The sequence below is a fragment of the Ochotona curzoniae genome, unplaced genomic scaffold, assembly GCF_017591425.1.
Source record: "Ochotona curzoniae isolate NIBS_2020 unplaced genomic scaffold, NIBS_Ocur_1.0 scaffold_3835, whole genome shotgun sequence".
In the NCBI taxonomy this organism is placed as follows: Eukaryota; Metazoa; Chordata; class Mammalia; order Lagomorpha; family Ochotonidae; genus Ochotona; species Ochotona curzoniae.
In genome coordinates, this window is record NW_024467114.1 from 3962655 (window position 1) to 3980260 (window position 17606).

General features: G+C 43.3%; 1 protein-coding gene across 1 annotated transcript in view; it reads right to left on the reverse strand.

Moving 5' to 3' along the window:
* The window catches only part of SEMA3A (semaphorin 3A), a 179270-nt gene that overhangs the window by 12488 nt on the left and 149176 nt on the right, over positions 1 to 17606 (reverse strand). The window contains exons 13-15 of the mRNA XM_040964932.1: positions 10029 to 10070; positions 6048 to 6205; positions 1738 to 1805 (exon numbers count right to left, since the gene is read on the reverse strand). Coding sequence (XP_040820866.1) covers positions 1738 to 1805; positions 6048 to 6205; positions 10029 to 10070 — 268 coding nt within the window. The remainder of the gene's footprint in view (positions 1 to 1737; positions 1806 to 6047; positions 6206 to 10028; positions 10071 to 17606) is intronic.

Sequence of the window (17606 nt, forward strand, 5' to 3'; positions counted from 1 at the left end):
AGTCAGTTGACACAGCCAAGCACACACTCATTCCAGCATAAAACCATTTTGAAATACTAGGTAGGTCTGAAAAGGGACTGGATGATTAAACAAATGGATGTGTCAAGTGAGATATTAGGATATAATATTAGGACATAATGCTTAGTAATTTTCAAATCACAGCTCATCGGCCTACCCATGGTGGTTTACAATGACATTTATTAGTTAATTTATGGGTTAAAGTAATGTTCATGAGAAGAGATTTGAGGTCAAAGGTGTTCGCGATGACAATGCAGGATTTGAAGACAATGATAGATACTATTTAGTCCAAGTCTCTACTGAGAAGCAGTAAGGGAGAGCTACATTGATGGGAATATTGGTTGCAGCTTTAGAGATTCAGCAATAAGCTAGTGACAAGGTTCATCTTGAATTGGAGATTACAATCTGATTGGGATGAGTCCCAATTCCATTCTCCCCTCTCTCTCTAACATCTATTAATGACAACTCTACATCTAAATTTTCTTTGACATAATAAATTAATATTTCATAACATGTCATGGATGAAATAATCCTGATCATAACTCAATATTTTTAAATAAAAGAGAAAATGGAATATTAAGGTGAATATTTTATTGTCTAATAGAAATGTGCCATTTCAAAAAGTGGTGGAGTGTGTCCGTAAAGACATCAGACCTACTTTTGGGCGGTGACAGCGTTTGCTGCTTAATAACCACAGCAGTCCATAAGGAAAGTCTGGTGAGAAAACGTTGCAAGCAAAGTGAGTTGGAAACCAGTCATAGTTACCGATCTCCTGGTTTGGAGCACCTTCCCCAGGCAGCCTCCCGGGCACTGGTGCTGCGACGCCAGCACTCCCAACCTGAGGAGGTGACCGCCTGTGCTGGCGGTCTTAGCACTCCTGACAGATGAGCATTCCTCGCACGGAATTAGCAAATCCAACAGAAGCTGTTTGACAAAGAATTGCTAGGGCTGCTTCTGAGATTCCTGTCAAAAAACTCCTACAAAGATACCAGGGTGACGCCACGCTGCCACCTTCTGCATTCCAGTGTTTTTGACCCTTTGTGCCTATTGGCGGTGTTGTCATCAATCGGTTCCACCAGCAGGGGGCAGTACAACCTCATTATTATTTCCATCAGTGGCTGAGCCAGGGTTTCTGAGTGATGGCTTCAATATACTTTGTTCTCAGTGCAGACAGTTTTGACATTAAAGAGGTTTTTGCATCTAAGAGAGCCTAAGGCATTCTGACCCCAAACGCGCAGTGATTTAGTGTAAAGACGTCTACTTCAGCTTTCCCCTCACTGGGATTCCCAATATTCTGGGTTTATAGCATCAGTATATGCAGGAGTAATTTGCCCAACTAATGTAAGATTATATTTTCTTCCTTGATATATTTTAAGGAACATTTTTGTTGTTAACTTTACGCAGGTTTCAACTGTACACGACAAATTTCAATAAATTTCACTTATCTACTTATTATAATAACAAAGTTGAGGATTAAATGCTGCAAGCATCTAAAACATTGAATCTGTCATTCCTACAGGAGGGAAACACATTTCAGGGCTCTGTGTTCTATAGAATTTTCTTTCTGCTGGAGCTTCCTCCGTCCATCCCATAGTTGTAGTTCTAGAAGTGCTGTGGGAGAGGCGTATGTGGTACCTGCCCCTGCCCACATGAGGACACGCCTTATTGCCCATGGTTTTAGCCTGGCGCTAACAGGTGCAAACGTGAAAACTGACTTACCGTGGTGCTGCAAGTCTGAACAGTGAGTCAGTGGATCTCCATTTCTGATATCTTGTCGTCTTGTGCGTCTGAAACAATATTTTAAAGTTGTTAATGTATCTATTTCCCCCCTTATGATTTTGTTGCAGAATGAAGCATCAGAAATGTACGCCAGGGACTTCTGTCGCTGCACAGCAGACACGGCTGCCACTTTCAGGGTCAGAATCCCACATGGTTCATGTCCCGGCTGCCCCACTTCTGACCCAGCCAATGTTCTAGAAAAAGCAGCAGCTCGTGGTCAAGGTCTTGGGCCCCTGGCACCGCTCTGAGAGACCCAGATGGAGAGCCTGGTCCCTGCCTTCGACCACGGTGACCGTCCAGGGGGCACTAGAGGTTGGAGAGCCCCGTGTGCTTCCCCCTGCTGTGTAGCTCTGACGTTCAAAGAAAATACATAACTCTATGTTAAAGGCTGCCTGATAAGAAGAATGCATCTACATCCAACTGAAAATTAAAAGTGGCTCCTTGTGCCTGTCGGCGCAGTTTCCAGGGTGATGAAAATGTGACGCAAATACACAAATGTGCTGTCAACGTGTGAGAAGCGGCGAAGCGTCAGCAGTCTTGGCTCTTCACACCAAGAGCTCGCCACTCCAGCGCCTAGCGCGGCAACCTATTTCTTCTTTAATTGTTGAATTAAGTGTGCTTTCTGTCATCAATGAGGGAGCAAACTGGAAATTTAAATCCTGTGAATGTTGTCTTTCTCTCATTTGTGCATAACTGCTTACATAGACGTGTTAAATTTAAACATATTAGAAGTAGGAGTGATATTTTTAAGTTAGCTTTTGAGTTTCTCTTTTGGTTGCTATATCAACCTTTTGTTTTTCAAGGAATGTCTTATATGATCATAGTGTGTGGCTGCAAACCAATATGCCTGTTACACGAATCAACACAAATGAGCGAGGCCTCTTTTTTTTTGCCAGAGGAAGGGAAGAGGGACAAGACAGCTTATCGCCAAGGGAAAGGTCAAACTTGTCCATTCTGATCCCAATCTCCAGGTTGGATGCCAGGCTGGGTGCTGCTATCCTCGGCGATCCTTCTCCAGCATCCGCTAACTGCTGGCCGGGAGGGAAGGGCGGGCAGGTGAGGTGTGTGGGTGCAGAAGAAGGCTACACATTGAGACTGGAAAAAGACGAGGCCCCTGCCCCAGGTTTCTGCCGCTCGTCCGTGGGTTTTGTCTTGGAGCAGGAGTTCTGCCCTCCCGAAGAAGACGCACATAAAGACACTGAGAACTGCAAATATGGGATTTGTTACTGTATTCATAAATTTAGAAGTCTAAAGTATTTATAGATTTCTATTTGTAGAATTAGTGAGACTATCAAACAGATGTTGCACGTTTCAGAATTCAGCCAACAAGAGAACTTGTGAAACATGAACTACAAAGCACGCAGGCATTTTTCACTGCCGTTTAAGCTTTTGGAAAATTCCATCGCGGGGAGCATACACACATTGGGAGGCCTCCAAACTCGTCTTTCCAGAGAGCATGCGGTATCACACACATGCAACTGGATTAGGGGCAATCTGTGAGGCATAACAAAAATGCGATAATGAAAATTCCTTCAGTCTTGGATTGGAGAAATACAATAAACACTTTTCAAACATGCAATAATGTACAGGTTTCAACTTATTCTTGGCGGAGTTTTGGTTTCTTCTTTATCTCCCTCTTTATAAAGAAAAGTGCTGAATAGAAACGGATTATTACTGAAGCTAGCAATGCTGTATGCTTTTACATGGAAAGGAAACCACACTCCTGCTTAGCTGGAACACAAGTTCTGCATTTTTTCAATGATGGAAAAGCCTCCTACAGCTAAATGTTTTTTAGAGGCATAAACTTTTTATCTGAACTGATTTAATTTTATTGCTGTAAAGGCTGCATGCTAATATTCCCAAACTAATCATGATTCCGTTAATTAATAGACAATATCTCCACCTTCAGTTTTTATTTTAAATTTGGAATTCTAACAAAATCAATGGTGTGAATGAGTAGTACAAGCATGCTATCATCTTAATTCTGACGCCTGAAGTATTAGTAAGTTATAAATATTTCTTAAGAAGGCTGAGTCAGTGCTTGTAGCAGTGTTATCATCCCGACGCTGTGCTTGGGTTCTCACGGGGTTGTGCTTGGCTCTCATTCCGTACCCCAGAAGTGCGCGGGCACAAGGTCTAAGTGGATCCTAGGGCTGTCTCTTTCCCTTATCATTCTCCAACATGTAAAATGAGTCACCTGCTGTAACACCTCATGCGCCACGAGGGACGGACATTGTCAGCTTCCTTGAAGCTGTTAACTCTTATCACCAACAAGGAAAACAGCTTGTATTGCTCTTGGCGCGCGGTGCCCTGACCACGGGGGTCTCTGTTTTCTGTTTCTTAGGTTGATGCACCTGCTGCTGGTTTCCAGGCCCCTCCCAGCAAGCTTCGTGGATTACTTAGAAAAGTATCCATCGGCTGTGGCGGTGGGCATGTTGACATGGCTGGTTTGCTCAGTGAAAGTGGCTTGCAGGGGGCGGGGGAGAGATGGGGACTGTTGCTTAAGCGGTCCCAAGTTACAGTGACACAGGAGGAAGAAGTCAACTTATTCTGTTGCAAAGTAAGAGCTAATGATAACGTGTCATATATTAAGCAAACAAAAGCCAGGGGCAGGTGTTTGGGACGTGATTGACAGTCGTTCTGGGTCCCTTCATCCCAGTTTCCTTTTCCTGTGGAGCCTGGAGGCCGCAGGTGAGGACTCAAGCACTTCAGTCCCTGTGTCTCGTTTCAGTCTCCTGGCTCTGATCTGGCTCAGCCCACAGAAACTCTGTTTCCTTTCTTGTCTGTCTGTTCCTGTCACTCTGTCCAACAAATGGAAACAAATAAAGCCTTAAAAACTAGAAAAACCAATGTGATTTTACCAAAAAATACATGGTAAGTATTTGAGAGACTGATTTGTACATCGCACAATGGATGCATGCATCAGAACACCGTGTGCTGCTTCCTAAACACGGGGAGAGTTCACGTATCAGTAGAAAATAATGTTAAGTTAAAAAATCAATCAGGTAAAGCAAAACCTCTACAATGAAAGAAGAGAGAAAGCATGAAACTTTGTGTGGAAGAGAGGCATCGGAACACCTTTTTAAAAGTTATGAATGAAGCAAGACTTATAAGGGCGAATGAACTTATATCCACACATATGAACTATGCAAAAATAATAATAGAGTAGAAGTAACCCAAATTTACCCACCACTTTAGCATATGTCTATGATTTTTTTTTTAAATGCTGTAACTGCATGTCCTGAAAACAGCACAGTATTGAATGTCAAAGGTCTGGTCCTGATGCATGCAAGCTTGTAACAGTAACTTACGGGTCACCTTGTATCTAAATTGTTGCAGGTAACTTTCTAGGTACATCTTGGCAAGTCTTATTCAGGAATATCCATAAATGATACACTCCTAGTAATGGCTAGGACTAATGATATAATTATCTTTGTTATGGGGATTATATTTGAAGTTCAAACACTACAAGAGAAACAAACAAACAAACAAAAAACAAAACAAAAAAACAAAAAGGAAGAGAGGGTCCAGGCACAGTATCCTAGTGGCTAAAGTCCTTGCCTTGCAGTGCTGGCCTCCCATAATGGTACCAGTTCGCGACCACACTGCTCCACTTCCCATCCAGCTCCCTGCTCGTGGCATGGGAGAGCAGTTGAGGACGGTCCAAAACCTTGGGACCCTGCACCTGTGTGGGGGACCCAGAAGAAGCTCCTGCATACTGGCTTTGGAGAGGCTCAGCTCTAGCTGTTGGCCACTTGGGGAGTGAATCAGCAGATGGAAGATCTTCCTCTCTATCTCTCTTCTCTGTAAATCTGCCTTTCCAATGAAAATAAATAAATCTTAAAAAAAAAAAAAGGAAGAGAATGCTGCTGGATAGAAGAGGAATATTCGCGGACAAAAGATCTCTTGTGGGGAGAAGGCACTGGTGACAGGTTGACTGACTTTGGTCCCCATTTTTCCTGCACCAAATGGACCTGCCCAGCTGTCGTGTTTTGGGAGAAGACTGTGTTACGGCACAGATGCCCCGGTGACGCGCAGACCAGTTGTTCCGGGGGTCCGTGTCCTCCTACTGATCGCTGAGTCCATTGTCAGGAAAGCAAAATAAGAACAAGCCCCCCTCCTCTCTCTCCCACACCGTGCGCCCCAGTCCCCTGCTGTTTATCAGAAAGCGCACACAGGACTTTTCAGTGCGGAAAGGCCTTCTGTGCAGCGCGTGGCGCCCATGCCCTCTGGTGCCCCCGCGTGCTTACCTCTTGGCCGTGGGGAAGTAGCGGGAGCAGGCGGCACCGTCCCAGGCGCAGTAGGGGTCGCGGGCCAGGCAGCACTCAGCGCAGGCCTTGCCGTACACGTCACAGCGGTGCAGGGGCAGCTGCGCCACGCCCACCGCCGAGCCCAGGTACAGCTGTTGCTGTGGAGACAGAGCTAGGTGAGCACCAGCCCTGTGGGATGCTAACTTCTCCCCCGCCCCCAAGAAAAGGTGTCCAGCCAGCTCATCAGGAATGGATCACATTTAGTGATCTAAAGAAAAGATGCCAGCAGTGGCAGCATGTCCAAAGGCAGGTGCAACCCTCAGTGTTGGGCGCCAGTATGTGGCTTTTGTGTGTTGTCAGCGAGAACGATAAAGCCACGGTAACACGGCACCTTTGATTTCAACCTGCCGCGTGTCCAGTGGCTGTGCGTGCGGGGGTTGCGGGCAGAGGGAACTCATGGTGGCCTGGGTGGCCTGTTTCTTCTTGGACATTCAGCCCCAACGTGGAGCACGGCCCCGCACGCCCCGCACGCCCCGCACGCCCCGCCAGGCTCTTGTCTCTAGGGGCATTATTTTAAGTGAGGCTACTGACATACTGCTCACTCAAAAGGCCACGGGCAGGAACAGGGGGCGCGTGGTCAAATCAGCTGGAATAAAGGCGGGGTTCGCACCGTCCTGGGTGTCTCGGTGTGCACACACTGTGTCCCGCCCGGTTAGCTCCCGGTGCAGTCTGGCGCAGCTCCCAGGCTTTGTCTGAGAAGCCACTACCTTGTCCATAAAATGAGCCTGTGGCACAGATTTCTTAAGTTCTGCCTGCCCCCGAGATCTCTATAACGCCATTAGTCTCCCTGAAAAGAAGGCTGCCAACGATGCAGCTAATGGAAGACGAAGGAAGGAACCCTTTCCAGCGGCTTCTAGCTCACGATTTCTGGGCAACTTGAAGATGTCTGTAACAATGCTAAGTCAGTGTAGCATGGCAGCTGCAAGTTAAACACAAAATGGAACAAGCACCAAGCTACTTTCTGATTTCTCTAGCTTTGTTGTGATTGGTGTCATATCTCAATTTTCTTGTAAAAAGTGTTGAACCATGATGGTAAGCCTTACATAAAAGCTTTGTAAATGTTGAGACGTGTAATAGCATACAAGAAAAAGAACTCCAAAGAGTGGGTTATTACCATGATAGGTAGGTGGAACGTTTCGGGAAACCCAGCATGGACAAATTGCTTTATCACACACTTTAAATTACAATTACGATATAGGAACTGGCAACTGACTAAATACATACGTGTGTGTGTCTGTCCATATTGACATATGTAAACAGATAAATTGAATATTGGTATATCTAATGTCAGGAATGACCAAGCAGATAAGGAGGGTTTATGTAGACCACACTTGTATGTTTAAAGCTAACCAACCTACTTGTATCTTAATATAATAAAGGAAGAGGAGAATAGTAATTGTAATGAAAATGAAGCCTTTGGAGGAATCACTTATCCTGATAAACATCACGATTGCATTCTACTAAATAGAGAAAATAAGGTTATTACTGTTACTGTATTGCTCAACTCTGAGCCTGTTCCTATACCCAACTTTAAATTATGTGGAAAGATGCAGTAAGCCAGGGTAAATGAAGCAACAACGACTCAAGTACTTGGGAGGAAAAAGTGAAGTTGTGTCAACATTTCCCTTCCGAGCCTTCCTTCTAATTTTTTAGCAGTCTCCCTTTAAAAAAGGCGAACTTAGATTGAAGACAAGCTATTTCAATGTGATTAAACGTGTACTCTTCAAACACAATGGGCTTCGTCAGGATGCTGTAGCAGTAACAAGCATCACGGTTTAAACCAGTCAGCTGCCAGTTCCTACGCTGCAACTGTAACTTAAAAAGCTGACTAATTGGACCATATATCAAAAAATCTCAGGCTTGAGATCTTCTAAGAGACATGCACAAAATCTACAGTAAAATACTTTAAAAAAATCTTTTTAATTTTTATACAGTTCCATAGGATCAGGGATTTCACTTTCCACTCTAATATTAAGATACTTTTAATCATAATTATACGATACTAAGCTTTCTAGGAAGAATAGAAAGCTAAAATTATGGCAATTTAAAATATTGTCATCCAAACCTAAAGTGTAATAAAATGTTACAACAGAAATCAACAGCATGTTCTTTTAGGCATGCTTGCCAGATGATTAATAATGAACAAAAATAATTATGTTATCCAAATGAAATGGGGTGTGGAGGTCTCGCCAGCACCATTGAGCATAACCCAGATCCTAGCAAGACACCTGACATGTTAATGCCCAGTTTAACCTCCCCTCGGGCTCTCCTTTCTGTCCTCCTTAACAAGCTGAGGGCCTTGAGCAGGAGATGAGTCTGTTTTTTCCAGAAAATTGGTTGTAGCACATTCCCCCTTGAAACTACTGACCCTCTTTTCAAGTCCCCAGAAGTCTGAGTGAACTCTTGTCAGATTTGAATGAAATTAAACTTCCAGGAAAGGAAAACCGTGGGCCTGGGACACCTGGGGCACTTCCTTCTGTCATACACAGTAACTTACACTCCTAGCCCATTTTTGTTTCTTCTTGGGTGACTAATTCTTTCAAACATTCAAAACCAAAGGAATGTTATAGAAAACTAGATGCAAAGATCATGTTACGAAATTTGCCCATGAAAACTGGTAGAGAATTAATGCCTAATTAAAAAGAAATCATTACAGGAAAGACTATCCCAGTTTTGTTGCCCTCCTGGAAATCCCCGGATTTCCTTGCCGCCCTCTGACAATTTTTAGAAGGCAAGGACAGGTGAAGACACACTTATGGAGTGGACGAGAACATGATCAGGTCGGTGATATCTGCACCCAGTGTTGCCCCAAATACCCTGGAGATTATCAGCCTATTTTGATACGTCTGGGTGGAAAGCACCCACACTGCACTTGACTGGCACAGTAATTTAGAATCTCGTTCAAGAGTTCAAGCGTGGTCATGGAGAAACACACAGTTCAGGAACATCAGCCAAATGTCTCCCACAACAACCACCACTGAGGCACATCTCACTGTTGTCATGAGGAACATCCCACTTCCTTCTGGCTTCTCTTATTAAATTATGGTATTAACTTTAACTCCAAGGTTTTTTTAAAGTTTCCATTGGTCTACTGAACTAAAAAACTAGGCATCATCGCTGGGGAAAAGGCTACTTTTTAGAGGCTCACACTGCATTTGTTCAGCTCATATCACATAGCCTCTACAAATCATTTCCTTAAGTGTCTTGTCAAAGATTTCATTCACTATGAATGGAAAGGCTGTCGATATGCTGCTATGCACCTTTGAATTCATGCAGTTTTAGAATCTCTCTGGATGTGACCCTTTCAAAAGTTTTTTTGTTTTCTATTAAGGTAAATTTTAAGTCACTTTTTTTTCACCACAGAAATATACCGAGAAAGCAGAGTCAACTCTCCAATCAAGATCTTCCAGACATATGGCTTGGAACACAACTGTATCATCCTATTAAATGCTTTCTGTTTGTGCACATGCCAAGCAAAATTAAATTATAAACATATTTATATTTGGAAATGTCTACCAGTGTTATTCATGACACACGTACATACAATAAGGGTGTTTAAAGAATGCATGGCTAATGGAGTCAAAAGATAATGTGTATTTTCCATAAACTTTGTGAAGCTCTCTCTTACAGTTAGGAAAGATGGAAACAATCATTGGGTAATGAACAAATCAGTTATAATAACCAAGAAAGTCATATTGTAAATAATTCACAACAAATGGTGACCCAGGAACTATGTTTCCACAACACAGATGAAATTGGTTAAAACCACGAGGCCACCGAGAGCCATCTTTGGTCATCAGCTGACCAGTTGAGGTAAGAATAGTGTGACCAGCCCCTTGGTTCCTGTTCTTGTCTGAATGTGAACAGATCATACAAATGCACAACATGCAGGATATTGACCATAACATTTAGTGACAGTACCTGCTTCGTGGAGAGCTCCATCGCTGAAATAGCAGTTGGTTCCTGCAGAAGAAAAATAAATATGTGCAGTATTGGTCCAACTGGAAAAGTCAGCCATTAATTAATAACATATGATATTTTTGCAAGCTTTCAGAGAGATGAGAACTAAGACACAATGAAGGAAACCGCATCGATGTGCAAAAATGTGGCTCTGAGACTCAGTAACGTCCTGTGAGAGCCCATGGGGAGTAGACTGGTGGTTGACCGAGTTGGATTTATGGCCCTCTTAATCAGGAGAAAATGCGAGAGGTGAGTTAAGGGGTGTGGGCAGGGCTCTGCGCCGGTGTGGCTGACTGAGGGAAGATTTGAGGTAGTCCTGTGCTCTATTTCGCCTGCTTTCAAGAACCAGGGGTAGCTCCATAATAGGTCTCTCCATAACCCATTTCAAAGACGGGAGTGTGGAGTAAGGCTGAAGCGAGGGCCACAGAAGCTGCCCTCGTATTAGATGGAGAAGGGAGTGCTGGGCCATCTGTGGTTTGGACAATGTTCTGCGTTCAGACTTAATAAAGGAATGGTTTTGATTTTATCTTGATCCATCATAGGGTTGGGGTGTCTCTCTCTTGCTGTTCTGTGAAAGTGTTTATGTTCCACTGGAGGTGGCTGGGGCTTCGCCAACAGTGGCGGGTCAGCTCATGACAGCACCAAGGAGAGCTAAGGCTCTCATGCCACCTCCCAGCTGACAAGGATTGCAAATGCTCAGCTGGCATGAGAGGACTTTGTTTTCATTAAAGTGACTGCTTCATGCACAAAGCCCTACATAATCTCTTCAATGTCCATCAAAGGCTAGCACAGACAGGGAATGAGAGCCGGGGAACGACCCAGCACAGGTTTTTATTGTAAAACCTAGAGCTGCTCAGCTGCACAGGTGGACTGGCATACACCAGCTCTGCTCTTGGAAGAATGCAGACCACCGAAAGTCCACACACTTGCACGCATAATCTTACATTTTTAAACAGGTTCTCTCATCTGATTGGGCCCCTAGCTTTTATCCCAGCAGAAGGGTGCTGAGAGCATCGCTGGGAACAGGAAAAGCCAGGTGGTCACCTCACTGTGGGGCTGAGGCTGAGCCCTGAAGAGAGTACACAGAACTGGACTCGAGCCAAACTGAATCACCCTCAATTGTGTCTCAGTCCCGGCCAGATGTGTGCTAGTAGGCAAGGTGTATACACTCTCCATAATTCAATTTCCCCAACTTCAAGAGTAAAGGTGCCCCCTAACGGGGTTGTTGAAAGATCAAACAGTTCATATGAGTCCACAGAAAGCACTTTATAAATCTCTCTCTCTCTCTCTCTCTCTCTCATGCACACACACAAACTCACTCACTCACTCACACACACACACACACACACACACACACTCACACACCAAACACAGGAGTATTTCAAAAATTTTATGGAGAGATTCAAAGGTACAACTATTTTGGTGCAAATAATTTGGTATCATGAAGGGTATTTTGATAATACGCATTTTAATGGATTTTTGGGGACTATCTCCCACGCCGGCATATGCAACCATGTGTATCTTGTCACCTCCACACCCCATGCAGTCTGAGGTAGGAACTTGTTTGTAGGGACTGAGCAGGAGTGAGGGTTGGGAGGAAGGTAAGAAAGTTCATTAAAAAATATGCGCTATGTAAGTCACCGATCAGAGAAAATCCGAGAACAGGCATTTCTTTCAAACATATCCAATTAGAACTTTCAAAATTATCCAATTAGACTTGCGGGGGTGGGGGGGACATTCACATCCCAGTACCTGCTGGATGCTCCTGGGTTGCTCAGTCCATGCAAGCCCGGCTGCAAATCATTTGCTTTCATCTGCGCTCAGGGAAGGTGTTGGGGAGAAAGCAAAAGTCGGAGGCGAGGCCCACGGCCGGGGGCGACTTAGTCATTAGCCCTCTCTGGGACAGGGGTGTCAGATGTTTCAGTTACTGTCAGACCCCTAGCACCTAGGGTTGTACCTGGTATCGGCAAGTTTTGGTCAATGTTTATTAAATGAACAAATGAATTCTCTATCCATTTCTGCTTTCTGCCCTCTCCTCGACTCAGCCCATGGACTTGTCTGAGATCCAGATGTCCATCCTACATGGTCTTTCCTGGATCCTCGCAGCTTAGCTGGGGTTGTTTCAAGACAATCTCCTATTCCACCCTTGTTCTCTTGTTCACCTGACCTCTGAGGCCCTCTGAGCCTGTGCTGTGTCCTCCCTCTGAGGAGGAAATCTCCTTCCTTCGAAGCAGAAATGACACTCACCCCCACACTGCTGAAGGCTTCCCCAGCCCTGCCACTGCCATTGGCCATCGGATGTGGCACGGTTGACGTCATACGTCTTCCTGACGCTCCAGCTACTCAATCCACTCACACCTGGGGGTTCTCCCTGTGTTTCTTTATCAGCCTCTGTGACTGTCTTATCCTCCAGCCATTCCTGGTGGGTGTGGCTTCTCTGGCCACCTTCTCTGCACTGTCCTTTGCCGGCTGCCTGCTTTCACTGAAAGGCTCAGCAGCCCCTGTGATCTGCCCAACTCCCTGGTGGGCTGCAGGACTGCACATGTCCTCCTCCAAGCACGACGACTCAGCAAGAACAGGATTTTGAAAGCACTGGAGGCAACCTGCCTGGGACCCGAATGAGACATGCCAATCAGGATGTACAATAATTTTATGGGGATTATTCAGAGGTTAGCCTGCCCTTTTCATTTTTACAGTTAAGTGACTGAAATGAATTTATATGTGTTTCTCTACAGGAATTACTGATCATCAGACAACTGTGTCAATAGTGACAAGTTCCCGCACTGCCTGTGCAGATGCACTCTTTAAAGCGACACATTATCCAAGATGCTCAGCTTAAAAAAAGGCAAAGCTGAAGATTTTACTTAGGTTTGTACAATTCTGGAATCAATGAGCCAAAAAGACTTTCAAAGTTAGGAATAATACTTCCTATGGCAACTTCTCTCATTGCATCAGTCTGACTGAGAGACTGTAAGAGCAAGCTTCACGCGGCTTTCCAGGCAGCATTGCCACAACCAAGGTGCCAGGAAACCACCTCCTAGGTCGAAACTCGCAGCTGGTGGGATTCGTGGGCGAGTTAACTTTGTGCACAAACCTTTAGTAAATGAACCTAATATTCATATATTTCATCTGCATTGACAAAATAAAACCCAAATATTTAGAAAACTGAAGAAACGTAATGATTTTATGTAAGACATATAAAACATTAAGCAAACTCTGACGCCCACCAGAGGTCACTGTGTCGTGTTACGATGTCAACAATCTTAAATGAAAATCTTAGAATTCCTTAATTAAAGGAACTTTATTTATTATTTAGACCAGGAAATTAATAACAGTTTGGAATAACATGTGGCATATGCTGCCTGAGGTTGAATTTTAATAGACAATATATTAAGATGACATGCATTTAAATAAGCTATATTTTTTTCTGAGAAATAGCTAGCGGTGGGAATGACTTCCATTTAAAACAGATGCAGCTTCATAAGCATTTTTTCATGTAACTGGTTTCAATTGCAAGTTTAATTGGTGTTCAAGTAAAAATGAAATTAAAAACCTTGCATCTTTTCAAGATTGTCTATGACTCTAATTTACCACATTTTTCCAGATATTTTAATCTAGTTCTTATTAAACTTTTGCACTTGCGAAGCTTTTGAACCTGCTGATCCCAGGCGATTCTGACACAGCTCACTGGATTCTGAACACATGGATGCGCCCTCAGAATGAGCTAATAGATGGGGTTTTGGAAAGCATCAATTATGCTTTACATTTGAATGAAAATTAAACTCCCTCATTTGTTTGCTCAGCTGTTCACGGAATATTGCATAAATTGGGTTCAAAATGCATGTGTTATTGATGTAACCGCCTTGCAATCCTTTGCAGTCAATAGGACTATAAATAAAGCCCATTGTCCTGACTGCATCGTAACTTGATGTAACACTCAGCTGTACTAGGCAGCAAAGCCCTCCACCGCTGGACTGGAAAGAAGACGGCTCGCTGAGCAGTTAGGGTAAAAGCACACGTCAGCCCTTTTCAATCCTCTGCAAAGCATATAAAAAGAAGGCATGGACACGGAATGTTCGAGCGTTTTAGACAAGATTTTCATTTGTGTAACTATTTAGTGACAGCTACCGTTTAGTAGTAAGTTTAATTGAGAAAAAGGAAACGCCCATTACAGTCTTCCTCATCACATGACGGAACTTGGGCCTGATGGAGCAAACGTGCCCAGCCATACCCAGTCAACCCCAACCGAATTTACACACAAGTCAGACCCGGATTGCAGTTCCTATCATGGACAGGCTGATTTGAATATTTAATGTCAAATCAAGTCTTTCCAGTAATAACATTGTCTTAGTTCTTATTGGTTAAAATTTCTATTCTAAAATGAGAAGTTTTATTAACAAGGAATATTTATATAACTGTACTCTGATTGAGATTTGATCCAGAATAAAAAGCATCTTTGACACAATAAACATCACTGGGCTGTTCTGTGACTAGCCTAATGTGTCTCCCTGACACCAGCCTTAGGATGGCAGTGGACATCACTGCGGCTTGAACTCAGTAACGTTTACGAGCCTCTGTTGTTCAGTGCAGAAAGGCACATCATAAACAGTTTCACAGAAGCCACAACAGTGCAATTATCTGGCTGGTTAACATCAAATGTCTTTAAAAAAAGCAAACTGCGGGAATCTCACATACTGTCCTGACCCTAAGTGTGAGTCTCATCTAGGATTCAGTCACTGTCCTGGATGGTCATGTGGAGGTTTTTAAATTCCATTTTATTTGAAACGGAATGGTTTGTGCAATTAAAATTGAAGACATTAGAAACTGTAGCATTTCCCTGCTGCTTAACTCTATCTGGCTGCATCAACTTAATGTGTTGTGGGATTTCCCCCTCACCGCTGCAAAATTAAACAAAGTTTGACAGTGAAATAGTCCAATTGCTCTACCACAATATATGCATGAACTTTGCCTGATAGAATAGAATGCTGAAAGTAAATATTTCTCTAAACTCTGCCCAAATATGTTTGTGTCTACTTGAGTGCCAGAGAAGTGACAATGACAGTAACACATAACACAGGACGGGGGAGAGCCCGACAGTGTTCCACGGAAGGAGACGCACTCCATGTCACAAATAACTTGTTCATAACATTTTAGATTGGCATCCAATCCTTCAGATGCAGGTAAGACGCTGCCTACCTAAACTGAATGGTTAGGGACCGACAGCCTTTCTCATAGATCTTACATAGATCTTACACTTCACACCCATGTCAATCTGTGCTGGACATACAGTTGACAGTGTAGTTCTGTGGACACTGCAAAATATTAACAAAACCTACTAGATACTGAACACTTGAACTTGCACAATTGCTGGCTTTCACATCTCAGAATTTAGGTAAGTCATTGAACAGGACAGTCTAAATTTACATCTTTTATAGAGGAATATAGACAAGAGGAAAAGCAGACTTAAAGTTTCTGAATATGAAAAATAAAAATTATACAGATGACAGCAATGCTGCCAGTTACAAGTGTTCTGATTCACAAAGCACAATGAAATTACTTTTAGAGTGTCATGGCCTAACGTAACACACTTCCACAAGGTAACGTTTGACTGTACTAACAATAAATTAAACCTGTAAAAGTTCCTGCATGTAACAGAGGGGATGTAGCCTAGGTGAGGCCAAGGTCCATGTTCATAGTTCATAGAACACTCTGCACTGTGCTGGGGCTGCGTCAGCTATGAATATATATTGATTTCCCACTGAATGAATAAATGGACCCCGTCTTGGTAATGTATGATGGTGGCAGCCGAATCTGCAAAAGAGCCCTGAGTAGGAGGGTCTAGAAAGAATTAGGTCTTCACAGTAGCAGAGTAACTGGATCACCGCACCTGCACTTGCCATGGTGGTGCTGAGTCATTTACTCAGCCGAACAGCATCGGTTGAGAAGGTGCCTTAGGCTCAGGGGGTACAGCAATGGATAAGAGATAGCAATTTTTATACCCACTCCTCGAATTTCTTTGCTAAATCTAAATGGGCTCCATGGTCGTTAGCACAGTCCATCCGGATAATTGTGTCTTTAATTTGTTGGCTGAAGTAGCAGTGTGTTTGCTCACTGAGGTAATTTACAGGGCAAGTGATAGAAATTAGTCAATACTCTATACCAGACATAAACAAAATTAGGCCTAAGTGATTGACTTGAAAAATAGTAATAGAATTATGATTTTTTTTCCCTTTGAAGACTTGAATTAAGAATAAGTAGAAAAGGCTATTAAAACATAGCTGAATTGAAACAACAAAATTACGTTAGCAACACTGCTGACTCCATGTGTGACACAGGTCTCCAGCTCTTCCACGTCTCCGGCGACACCCTCGGTTTTACTGATGGGAAGCTCAGGAGGAGGTGTCAAAGGTTCCAAACACAAATGTCAACTCTTTCCACCAGAACATAGTTTAGTTGATTATTAATCAAATGTCTATGTCACAATCTAGCAGTGAAATGCTTCAGGGCTAGTCGTAATTTTAAGTGAATCAATATACGTTTGGGGCTTGCACATTATATTTAAAATACTATAATGAGAGCAAATGCCTATTCTGGCATAAATCTAGGGGGTGAAACGAAGCCTCAGGAAGCCTTTGTCCACCATTCAACATGGACTCGACTGGACATCTTAGTTCAGTTTCTTCATTTTATGGCTAGTTGAGGCACAGGTGTGCTACATGGGATCATGTGAAGTTGTGAGATCAGCTCCTGTCTGTTCCCATTTCCCTGTTCATGAACTTCTTCTAATTCAGCTTTGCTCTACAGTATAAATGTCTCAATATAGCCTTGCTCTTTTATCAAAAATTTAAATCATATCTTCTATAGAAACCCAATTTCTTGCCATATTTCATAAACAATTTATGTCTAGAAATGCTACAACTGAAACCACTTCCATGACACCAGCTTGCAGGAGAGACAGCCTGTGCCGTGGGTTTGTCAGAGAACCTCAGATCCTTGCCGTCCCCTCCCCACAGATCGCGCTGCTCCTCGCGGCTCCTCCACCCTCCAGACATGCTGGCCGCCTGTGCCTCAGGACAAGGGCTAACTGTCTATTCCAAAGTTCACAGTCTAGGAATCTGGAACGAATTTGCTACTGATGATGCACTTTGAGCAAATGATTTTGTTAAGAATATACGATGAAAACCATGAATGATTAGTCCTTAAAATGACTGAGTGATTGGAAGATCCTCCTTACTCTATCATTCTGAAAGTGTTCCCCAGCATATATCCTTGGAAGCTACATGGCCACAATTGCCCCATAAAACATAGGGGTGAGGGTTAAGGAGTGGAACGGCATCTACTCACTGAGGTAACTTATTACATAAATAATATAAACTGTAAATCATCTATTTTATCATTGAGAAAACAGACTATGAGCCAGGAATATATTTCTTTACATCTTTAGGTCTAACTAGCACTGAAAGTTTCAGGGTTTATTTTGACTAGCGTCTGGCTTTCTAACTGACAAGCTAATTAGGAGGGTTGGCTAGCCTGCTTGTG